Source organism: Austrofundulus limnaeus, unplaced genomic scaffold, assembly GCF_001266775.1.
Source record: "Austrofundulus limnaeus strain Quisiro unplaced genomic scaffold, Austrofundulus_limnaeus-1.0 Scaffold292, whole genome shotgun sequence".
Lineage (NCBI taxonomy): Eukaryota > Metazoa > Chordata > Actinopteri > Cyprinodontiformes > Rivulidae > Austrofundulus > Austrofundulus limnaeus.
In genome coordinates, this window is record NW_013952694.1 from 640376 (window position 1) to 653040 (window position 12665).

At 36.5% G+C, this 12665-nt stretch overlaps 1 protein-coding gene across 1 annotated transcript in view; it reads right to left on the bottom strand.

Moving 5' to 3' along the window:
• ppip5k1a (diphosphoinositol pentakisphosphate kinase 1a) overlaps positions 1 to 12665 on the bottom strand; it is a gene marked incomplete in the record, with an annotated part of 51223 nt that overhangs the window by 21803 nt on the left and 16755 nt on the right. The window contains 7 exon segments of the mRNA XM_014021413.1: positions 1145 to 1207; positions 4974 to 5099; positions 8625 to 8718; positions 11243 to 11383; positions 11473 to 11601; positions 11925 to 12032; positions 12135 to 12249. Of these exon segments, the coding sequence (XP_013876867.1) occupies positions 1145 to 1207; positions 4974 to 5099; positions 8625 to 8718; positions 11243 to 11383; positions 11473 to 11601; positions 11925 to 12032; positions 12135 to 12249 (776 nt within the window).

The following is a 12665-nucleotide window of genomic DNA, read 5'->3' on the forward strand; positions in this document are numbered from 1 at the left end:
CTGTGAGACAGCTGAAACCATGTCTCATACGTCTGTGAGACAGCTGAAACCATGTCTCATACGTCTGTGAGACAGCTGAAACCATGTCTCATACGTCTGTGAGACAGCTGAAACACGTCTTCATTTGTCTGTTAGACATCTGAAACCCATGTCTTCATACGTCTGTGAGACAGTTGAAACATGTCTTCATATGTCTGTGGGGTGGTTCTTGAAGCTCTGACTCCAGCTGCAGTCCACTCTTTGTGAATCTCTCCACATTTTTTGAATGAGTTTTGTTTCACAATCCTCTCCAGGGTGAGGTTATTCTTATTGTACACTTCTTTCTACCACATCTTTTCCTTCCCTTCGCCTCTCTATTAATGTGYTTGGACACAGAGCTCTGTGAACAGCCAGCCTCTTTTGCAATGACCTTTTGTGTCTTGCCCTCCTTGTTCAAGGTGTCAATGGTCGTCTTTTGGACAACTGTCGAGTCAGCAGTCTTCTCCATGATTGTGTCACCTACAGAACTGGACTGTGAGACCATTTAAAGGCCTTTGCAGGTGTTTTGAGTTAATTAGCTGATTAGATTATGGCACCAAATGTCTGCAATATTGAACCTTTTACAATATTATAATTTTCTGAGATACTGAATTTGGGGTTTTCATTTGCTGTCAGTTATATTCATCAAAATAAAAAAATAAACATTTGAAATACTGTATATCAGTCTGTGTGTAATGAATGAATATAATATACTATACAAGTTTCACTTTTTGAATGGAATTATTGAAATAAATCAAAATTTTCATGATATTCCTATTTTATTGTATTATTATATATACATAATCTGTATTTTATGCTCTATGCCATGAAGTCAAAAATGATAATTTGTCGACAATCCTCGTTTCAGCTTTAGTGGATGCTACACAAATTGAAGGATCAGTGGGAACCCTGGTTAAAAAGAGAATGCCAGGTTGTGTTAAAAGAGTCCAATGCGAATGGGTTAAAAAAATAAAAAATAGGGGAAAAAAAGTAACAAAAACCTAAAATGCTGGACGGCCATGTGGAAAAATAACACCCAAAGCAGAAAAAACGAGAAATTAAAGTTTGAAGGCATGCAAGACAAAGGGAGGTGAAGTGGAAAAATACTTGAAAGAAGCAGACGTACCATTAGTCGGATGCTTTGCAAACGACACAGAAAATCGTTTTACTGCCGGCATAGACAACAACTCTGAGGAAATAAAAAAAATAAAAATAAAAATTCACGAAGTGTTACTATGAACCACAGTCGTTCTGAAATCATGTTTTATATTTCCTGTGCTTTTTTGTTGTGCACACTAAAAAAGGGTTATCCATCACCTACCCTAATTAATGATTTACCAACCAAACAATTGTTTTCATTTATGAAGTTTGTTTTCTGATTCAAACAGAGGCTTTAGTTAAAACAGGAAAACTTGATGCTTGAATATGCTTAAATATGTGAGACCAACACATCAATGGAACATCATCAGGTGATAAAGTGAGATAAAAATGATTCGAACTTAAAAATACACACCAAAAAAGTGCATGACTATAAAAAACAGGCCCAACATTCTTCATTATGCTTTCCATTTTCCTCACATCAAGTCAAACAACCAGGAGCTAAACAGTCATTCCAGTAATTTCTGATCTGATCTGCTGTTTACAAAGACCTAAAGATGACAATGAATAATGTCAACTGGTCCTTACTAGGATTAAGAAGCTACAGCATGGAGAAATGAACGAACCCACCACTTTAAGAACATGCATTAGGACATCAGGATGTGGAGCTCTGACTGAATCAGAAGCAGAATGGTTCCTTTCATTCCTGAAAACGAGGAGTAACAAGATGGATGACAAAGACCAACAATGAGCCTTCATGTGAGGCATGAAGGATGGAGGCTGAGGAGAAAGAGTCTAAATGAGACCACGCTGACACCTACTGGACAAAAACAGACTACACAAGCAGAACACAGCATGGAGGCCTTATTTTGTTACATCACTTGCTTCCTTTCTTTTTTCTACTCACATATAATGCTACTAAAATGGTTTGATGGATATGATCAAAGACGCAGGCCAAACATGTAGAGAGTGGACTGAAAACTGAATTATTATTTTAAAGCTGACTGGGATTTGAACTAAGTGGTTTGAAATCAGCAGCTTACTTCACTTTAATGTAGGGCTGGGCAAAATATTAACTTTTTAATAAATTGCATATCAATATTTTTAATAAAATATCAATTGTGACAAAATAACTTGCTCTATTATAACTAGATGTTGTATTAATGTTTGTCCTCCGATTATTAAATCAATAAAATACAGCAGCACACTGCAAAAGATGTCAGGTTTATTATCAGAGATACACAGCCTCTTGTTTATAACTGCTAATAACCTCTTCAGACCCAAGTTTCAGGTTGGTGTGCATTTTTCCCTCCTCATCTATTTAGATCAGGGGACCTGATGTAAAGCAAAACTGTTTTGGAACAATTAGCAAATTTTAAAAAGTTTTGAAGCTAAAAATAAGAGTTAAATATTTTTTGTTAAAAGAAAGTGTCCTAAATAAGGACAACAGAAATGTATAGTGCAGTGAGGACAAAGGGCCTCATACAAGAACCGTACGTACGCACAGGTTTGTTCTTAAACTGTGCGTACGAGTGATTTAGGAGAATTTGTGGCATTCACCAATGTTTTCGTATTCTAAGATTTTTTTCAGATATGAACAAAANACCAGGTTATTCCATCAATGATTGTTTCTTCCCTGATGGCACGGACATATTCCAAGAGGACAATGCCAGGATTCATGGGGCTCTCATTGTGAAAGAGTGGTTCAGAGAGCATGAGACATCATTTTCACAAATGGATCAGCTCCAGAGAATCTTTAGGATGTACTGGAGAAGGTCAGACATCCTCAATGTAAGATCTTGGTGAAAAATTAATGCAACACTGGATGGAAATAAATCTGGTTACATTGCAGAAGATTATCCTAACTATGCCACAGAGAATGTGTGCTGTAATCAAAGCTAAAGGTGGTCCAACCAAATTGTGTGGCCTTATTTTTTAGCCAGGCGGTGTATAACATTAGAGGCCTCAAAGATAGAAACAACCCTAAACTAAACTAAACTGTAAAGTTAGCTGTTTTGTCATGTGTAGCTGTAAACACACATAGGTGACCACATTAGATTAGATTAGATGGACCTTTATTGTCAGAGCACAATGAAATTACAGATACATACTTGTAAGGCTCAAGTAAGAGACACAGCTGAGGCACATTCAGTAAAGAGTATGTAACTTGTCTAAGGGGCACTTCCAATCTCACTGAGATGAAAACTGTGTTGATCACCATAATTCAAAACAAATCAATCAATGATTGCTAAAGTCAACAAGTATAGACAATGACATGCCCATAAACAGCTGCAGAAAGTTGTAACTGTGGAACAATGGCAGCTTCTGTGCTGTTGAGGACATTGACAATATAAGAAATGGGAGGAAGTGTGTTTTAAGGGATTACAACAATAATGAAGTCTGGCTTATTATCAAGCGTGTCAAAGGCCATCATTTTAGTTATTCTTTGCTAAACTAGTCCCAGAGTTACAGAGGCATATTTATTAATAAGAGGGGACAGGATGGTTTTAAGTAACACGTTCAGCTGCACTCTACACAAAGTAAATTTAATTGTAGGATGGAAAGGTCTGCAGAAACGTGTGTATTGTTTCAGAAATCTAAATAGTTCTGTGAGTGTGTCCTTTCAGTATAAAAGCTGCACACTCTTTCATACATGAGGCCCCTGATGATTTTTATTGTGTCCCGTTTAATAAAACATTAGAGTTAAAAAAATATAAAACACTGTATTTTTATGGCTGCAATTACAAAATTAAAGCCAGGAAATGGAAAGAAAATCCAAGATGATTAATTATCAACCTCATTAATACATTAGTGAAGCATCCTCATTATTCATTTATTTACTGACTGAAGAAACATTAACATCCAAATGAAAAAAATGAGGAAAAACAGCATTGGAAGAGACATTAGTTATATATATATATAATAAGATATATATATATATACATACATACACACACACACACACACACATATATATATACACATATATATATACATATATATATATATTTAAGCATGTATTTATATATATTTAAGCATATTGTCCAGCCCTACTTAACCAAACATCTGACGGTCGGCAGCACGTAGTCAAATGGTTTGAGTAAAAAAACCAAAATCAAAAAGAATTCATGATATTAGAATGAATTAAAGCTTATTAAAGGAGATTTGTAACTGGTTCACACATGTAGTATAGACACATACAGTATACTTAAAGCATTTCAGAATGAATGAACACATTTCTAACTTCTCAGCCTAACGTTTCATAAAACTTGAACTCTGATAGGTCTAAAAACGAAACATGATAGCCACTGCACAGTTTACAGAGAAGCTTTAAAAAGGATGTGACAGCAGGTAAACTCAAAAAGACTCCACWAGTAAATTCAACACTTTAATGTACCCTAACATTCTTTGCATTATCAGAAACCACGAAGCAGAGTYGTGTCTTTAGTTTGACCAACTGTGGGTTGTTGACATAAAAACTAAGGTAATCATTGTGTACAGAAACCTTTATCAGACCCAAGGCAGCCTGCACTCAACCTAATAAAAAATAAACATGGCTAAAGTGAAATGGGAAAAAAAGTGGGGATAAAAATGTAAATTTGATGACTACAATGCGAATGAACTTAAAAATGGAAATACTCCTAAAATATAAAAACTACAACTTATTTTTATACATGAAACGTGTACTGGTAATTTTCACACATTGTCTTTCTTTAAATCCTAAGCCTCACTATTAATATTGAGTTAAAACAGTTTAGTGCAATGCTTCTTTGACTTTCCTAACAGGAAGTGTGTGTGACTGATCTGCTGGTACCCTGTGAGCTTTGTGATGGAGCGCAGTGATCTAAGACACGTACCGTCTTTGTAGGACAGACTGCCGGTGGAGAATTTTTTGCGGTGTACGCGTGCGTAGTCCTGCAGGTTAGGCGCGCTAGAAGAGCCACCTAGGACAGTTGTGCTGAAGAGCCCGGCGCACTGAGAGCCTGCGAGGGGTGCGGGGGATGGTTAGTCATCGCCACATGACATGCCGTTACTTAAAACAGCTCATCAGCACAAGTCAGAGAAGAAAGAGAGGAAAGAAGAGAAAGACAAGCAGAAACCACTCAAAAGAACATGCCACCTTAACCAGAATTTATCTCCCTCTTTTTTCCTTAAAAGACAAAAGAAGGTGAAGACTTTTCAGAAAACTAATGGCAAAAAAAACCTAAGTTGATCCTCTTTAATTCCTAGATTTTATGAATAAAGGCACCATGAAAAATCATCTGGTTCTTACTAGCTCCTAAAATAAGATGAAACTAAATTCAGAGAAACAACACATCATCGTACACTGTGTCACTCTTTTAACTAAAATAAAACTAAAACTGTGAAAAACTAAGTTTCCTTCATGATACAATTTGTAGGAACTCGTTTAGCAACAATAACTAACTCTTCAGCATTAACTTTATCTCTAAAACACTGAACAGTTTTTGACCTCAGGATGTAATAATGAAATAATAAAATTCTTTGATTTCCATATTCTGTCCAATGACTTGTTACAATATGTCTAGTGGAACATCAACTCCTGGAGGATTAGTAGCTGACTTTAATGTTTCCAAACTTTTCTTGCTGTAGAATKATGGGCTTCAAATATTCTCAAAATGACCTTTAACACTTCACAAATGATGTCTTTCCTCTCTGTGTTGAGTTAATGCACACCTAAAACAGGACATGTGTTTCTATAGAGGAGCTCACAGTCGCTGATGATCAGTTAATCAATACATTTGATCAGTTGCACCTGGCTTATACTTACTATCTTCAATTCTGTGAAAGCTGTAAGGATGAACTTAATTTTTCACACCTCTCATTTTTARTTAAATAAATAATGACACAGTGTAATGCATTGTTCACATGAAGTTGTATTAACTTCATTATAAGACCTGGGGCTTCATGTATGAACAGTGTGTACACACAAAAAGGTTGTGTACGCCATGTTTCACACACTTACGTAGGTATGAAAATGAAAGTTGTGTTAAAGTGTGTGTAAATATGTTCAAACCTTTGACCTGCCATGAGATTTCAATTTAGTTCAGTTTAATTATAGTAGCACCAAATCACAACAAACACCAGCTCAGGGCAATGTACAAATAACAATCAATCTAAAGAAGCCAGCAGGTTGTGTTGAATGTGCAATCTGTCCCAAAAACCTTTGTCAGTTGACGGTATCCAACTACAAAACACTGAAACTCACCTAAATACACTGAAACATGACTCCACTCAGAACTAAAGGAGCATTTAAAGTTTAAACACACAGTTTCATGATGTTAATCATATATGGTTTAAAGCCAAACAATGAAACCACATTTCACCAGATACAACATGACTTACACTGCCTGGCCAAAACAAAGTGTCCACCTGGATCTAACTAAGGTCTATAATGTGAGGTCACTGCAGGTGGTCAGGTCCAGGTTCAGCAACATTCTGTGCTCCAAGAATGAGGTCAGCTGACTACCTGAATATACTGAATGACCAGGTTATTCCATCAATGATTGTTTCTTCCCTGATGGCACGGACATATTCCAAGAGGACAATGCCAGGATTCATGGGGCTCTCATTGTGAAAGAGTGGTTCAGAGAGCATGAGACATCATTTTCACAAATGGATCAGCTCCAGAGAATCTTTAGGATGTACTGGAGAAGGTCAGACATCCTCAATGTAAGATCTTGGTGAAAAATTAATGCAACACTGGATGGAAATAAATCTGGTTACATTGCAGAAGATTATCCTAACTATGCCACAGAGAATGTGTGCTGTAATCAAAGCTAAAGGTGGTCCAACCAAATTGTGTGGCCTTATTTTTTAGCCAGGCGGTGTATAACATTAGAGGCCTCAAAGATAGAAACAACCCTAAACTAAACTAAACTGTAAAGTTAGCTGTTTTGTCATGTGTAGCTGTAAACACACATAGGTGACCACATTAGATTAGATTAGATGGACCTTTATTGTCAGAGCACAATGAAATTACAGATACATACTTGTAAGGCTCAAGTAAGAGACACAGCTGAGGCACATTCAGTAAAGAGTATGTAACTTGTCTAAGGGGCACTTCCAATCTCACTGAGATGAAAACTGTGTTGATCACCATAATTCAAAACAAATCAATCAATGATTGCTAAAGTCAACAAGTATAGACAATGACATGCCCATAAACAGCTGCAGAAAGTTGTAACTGTGGAACAATGGCAGCTTCTGTGCTGTTGAGGACATTGACAATATAAGAAATGGGAGGAAGTGTGTTTTAAGGGATTACAACAATAATGAAGTCTGGCTTATTATCAAGCGTGTCAAAGGCCATCRTTTTAGTTATTCTTTGCTAAACTAGTCCCAGAGTTACAGAGGCATATTTATTAATAAGAGGGGACAGGATGGTTTTAAGTAACACGTTCAGCTGCACTCTACACAAAGTAAATTTAATTGTAGGATGGAAAGGTCTGCAGAAACGTGTGTATTGTTTCAGAAATCTAAATAGTTCTGTGAGTGTGTCCTTTCAGTATAAAAGCTGCACACTCTTTCATACATGAGGCCCCTGATGATTTTTATTGTGTCCCGTTTAATAAAACATTAGAGTTAAAAAAATATAAAACACTGTATTTTTATGGCTGCAATTACAAAATTAAAGCCAGGAAATGGAAAGAAAATCCAAGATGATTAATTATCAACCTCATTAATACATTAGTGAAGCATCCTCATTATTCATTTATTTACTGACTGAAGAAACATTAACATCCAAATGAAAAAAATGAGGAAAAACAGCATTGGAAGAGACATTAGTTATATATATATATAATAAGAAGGATAAGGCAGGAGTAAATATAGCTGATACCAGTACCTGATTATTTGTTTAGGCTGCTTTAGACATTAGAATTGAGTAACTGATCATTTATCAAACATATCTAAACATATAAATGCAAAACTGAATTTGTGGTTGACTTTTATCCTATTGTGGAGGATTACTATTAATAAAGAGAAGTGACAGAAATGATAATGCCTGTGGATTTATCCACATTCATCAACAAATCAGAACATTTTTTCACCAAGGATTTTCACCACATTTAGTTCACAGGAATGAACCAGAGGTTATGCCACACTTACCTTCTTAATGCAAAACAACTAAACTGTATTCTGAAAATATCTAAAAGAGACAATGGCCTTGTCTCCCCAAAAACAAATAAAATCTTAAGTTCTGAAATCTGGCCCACAGATATAATGAGGTTTGATGAAACTTCACAGCTCACTGGTAAAGACTGAACTAAGAGTTTTCAAATGTACTTAAAACCAAGCAAACACTCACATGCAAACTTTGAGTTCCATTAGAGATACAGTATTATGTTTCTACATTATTAAGTAGAACATTTCAGTCCAAAGTCAAATAATTAATGTTTCCACCAAAGTTATAGAACAAGTATCAAACCAGCACAATTATAACTTTTTATACATATAGTTGCCAAGATAACAGAGCAGTCTTCACCTACCTAATCCACTTTGTTTCATCTCAGGAGACTGACGTGGGCAGAATGAAAACAGGCGATAACTGCCACCTTTGGAAACAGATGTTTCTGACAGGACCTGACAGAAAACAGACAAGCAGGCATCATTCAGACAAAAAAAMAAAACATAATAATGGTGTGGAGAGGATGGCTATAGGGGGAGAAGGGAGGCCATCAATTAAGAATTAAAAAAAAAGGCATCATTCAGACATTGAGCGTCATGAAAGAACCGTTCATACGAACAGATTTGCTCTTAGGTTGTGCGTACGAGTGATCTAAGAGAACTTGTGACATTCACCAAGTTTCTCATAATGTGAGATTTTTTCAGATATGAAAAAAATTTACATGCAGTCCAAACCTGTCATATATTTCACCTGCAGTCAGTCTGCTGTTATCCAGATGGATTTTCTTCACAACTTTATATTTCATTAGTTTTAAGGTATTTTTAGTTGAAAATAAATCACACTTCATAATTATGTTAACAAGAGGCTATTCTGTTTGAATTTGAATTATAACTTTAAATGTATTAATGTACACTCTTAGAAATAAAACATGGGGTTAGTAGGTACAGCTCAAAATCAAGAGCTTTTTCAGCWTGAAAAATTACTTTTGTTACATATCCTCATAATATTGAGTTGATAACTTAATTTTATTAAGTATTCTGCATTGAAATAAATAAAACATCCTTAACTCAAGTGACAAACATATTTTGGAGACATTTTAAAACGCTTTCTTGATTCTTCAGAAGCACATCTGACACCACTTGGTGTGTGGGAGACAGCCGGTGACTGACACATCAGACGATCCGGGCTGTGGTGCTGTGTCTAACTGCTCTTCTTCTGAATAAATGAAAATTATTTAACAGTTGTTTCCTCATTTCTTCCACATAACTTAAATTAAAAATATTTGACCAAAGGAAAACCGGAGCAGGACTAGAGAGATATGAATACGATTTAGATTTTTGTTTCTGTGAGTGTGTACGACCCACAGGAGACACGACATTAAGAAAAGTCGTCATTTCATTCCTTGTCTTTAGCAGCTCCTTTAATTGCACAGCTGACGCTGCTAAAAAAAGACAGATTTTCTTTTCTGGATCTCTGACAGCAGGACTTCAATCTCTGAACATGTGAAGTTCTTCTTTTTGCTTTTCGCTGTCATTTTCATGAATGAACACTTCCTGATATGTGGGGCAGGAAGCGTAGCCTTATATGGTGTTTTTGGGGTGGTAATTATGTTAATCTCCTCTCCTCGTGCACCTGGATATGTACGGGTGGGATTCATCAGTTTACCCAGCTCATTTTTTCAAATTTACACACTTTTCCTGAAGACAGAAGCGTTTGCTGAATCTGACGTGGCATGTTCGTACGAACCCTTCATATAAACAAAAGTAAGAGAAATTTTGGATAAAAATATAAAAATACAAAAATGTTCCTGCATGAGGCCCAATGTTAGCGAATGGACACAATAGCTGTGTTTCCATCCAATTTTAATTTTAATTTTGAGCAAATTTTTAAAATTTCGCAAAAAAGGGAAAAGAGAAGAAATGCAAATCAGACATGTTTCCATCAACTGGCTTGAAGTGAATCAAGCAGGCTACACAAAGTGTCATTACATCATACGCACGGCTGTAGTAAACAGGAAGCAGAAGTCGCAAACTCACTGGGATACACATCTCAGGACAATGGAGAGAAGTTATCAGGAACGTGTTGCTACTATCAGTCATATCTTTCAGTTTTGGTGATGTTACATGCTGTCTGGAGACGTAGAAAAAGAAATGTAATTCTCTTCACGTTACGGGAATAACTGAGAAGATGCCGACAGCGGGGGGAGGATCCTGCTACAGTCGCTCTGGTACCAGGACCGGACAGACAGCAGGAACAGCTGATCAACCATGTGAGGTAAATATTCGCTATGTCAGAACTTATTCAGCAAATGTGTTTCCACATTTCTCTCTCCTTTTGCACATTAACTCTTTTTCGAAAAACCCCAAAATCACCTCAAGCGAGCGTAAAAACTTTTTTTCAAAATAGAGGAAGGTTTTTCGAATCATGCCRTTTCCACTCACCTTTTCTGACGCAATATTTCAAAATGTGCATTAAAAAACGCTGATGGAAACACAGCTAACAAAAGTACAAGTCTCTAGCAAGTGCAGCTGGTTTTAAACAGAGAAAACGATTGGACAAGCAATAAGCAAAAAACAAAGAAAAGCAACTCTCAGTCTATGAAACAGGCTGACTATGCTCAAAGGCAAACAGAAATTTAGGATTTTAGTGTTTATAACTGACTATAAAATCAAAAAGATCAAAACTGATCTTTACTACGCACAGAATAAAATTATGACTCAAAGATGTTTAGAGGAATGTTTTATATATAAAAAGTTCTATGCATTTTCAAAAACCTTCAACAAATAAGGCAAGGCAAGCATATTTTTCTTCCGCAGGCTGATCAGCCTCGTTTGTGTGTTCATATTCAGTGAGCAGCAGGTTTAAAAAGAAAAGAAAAACTAACAGTTTTAACATCAATAAAATAACTGCTGTGATAACAACACAATAACATTGTTTTAAACATTGTGTTTCTCCCTGTGCAGAGCCTGAGAGTCTCACCTCCATTGATCCAGTCTTATGGTTGCGAATGAGCGGTGACCTCCTCTGAATGGTGATTGGTTCTGAAACCGGAAYGGCACGATCGGTTTCATCTCGTGACAGGTCCTCCAAGCTGGCAAGGTCAGCCTTTTTTTGYCCATTCTGTGTAAGATGAGAGAGATAACTGAAGCTACGTGCAGCTTTTTACAGGAAAAAACTGTTCAGGAACAAATGTCTGGATGAGATTTTACTTGTCGTAACACCTCCGCTGAGGCAGGCCTGAAGCCAAACCCAGTTGGGGCGTTCTCCTCCTCTTCAACGTTTTTAACACCTGGACTAAAGTGGAGCTCTACATGGAAACGTTCCTCAGATGAGATGTCCTTAAAACAAACAAGGTTTCAAATAAAGTTTTAATACATTGATGATTCCAAAATCAGTTGCATTTTGTGACTTTGAGGGTAGTAAAAGCCATTTTTTATATTAAAAAGCATCTGCACAGAAGTTCTCAGCTTCAGATTTTGATGTTCATAAAATTGCACTTTAAATTAGTTACCAAGAAATTCTACACAAAGTAATGATGCTGTAACTGTAATTAAAAACATTAAACATTTGGTTTATTTTTAAAAAATGAACCAAATGGACAGGCCATCAGATGTTACCAAACATTACAACACGATGAACACCTAAACCAACAAGAACGCACCTTATTGTTGTCCTCATACAGCATGATGACAATCTGAGTCATGTAGTTAAGTTCAGGCACTGCACTGAGGTAATCCATGGCTCGCTTCCACTGCTGGTCCTTTTCTTCCTGTTGCAAACAGATCCAAATAGGGAGAAAAAATATATATCTTACTTTCATCCATAAAGCTTGGGAAACTTTCAAAGATCTGCAGGATTATTGTACGCTCACATCAAGAAGGCCTCCATATCGGAAAATGCTGAGAAGGGAGTGGACGTGACTCTCACTGGTGAAATATAACCGTGTCCTTACATGACGGCCTGGCGACAGCACACCACGAGAGTACCTGCAAACAACAGGACAAACACAACCCATCACATCAAAACAAGGCAGGGTGATGGATTAGTGTTTAGCACTGCTGCCTCACAGCAAGAAGGCCTTAGGTTCAATCCCTGGTGTTTCCTCCCACAGTCCAAAATCTGACTCTAGGTTCCCTTTAGGCCCAGTCCTCCCTTGTATAATAAATGTGATTTCAATACAATTTGCCTGATTAAAGAAGGGTAAATAAATTAAACAAATTATTGAGTCTGTAATAAAACATATGAGTGATTGGGTGATTTTCAAATATTCAAGTTTATTTAAAACTGACAACTTGAAGAATTACAACAACTATCAAGACCATCGTTTTTTAAATTTTTTTTTTTTAACTTTTACACATCTGGCATCTGGCAATAACACAATATGTTGTTTCCTAACAATGCT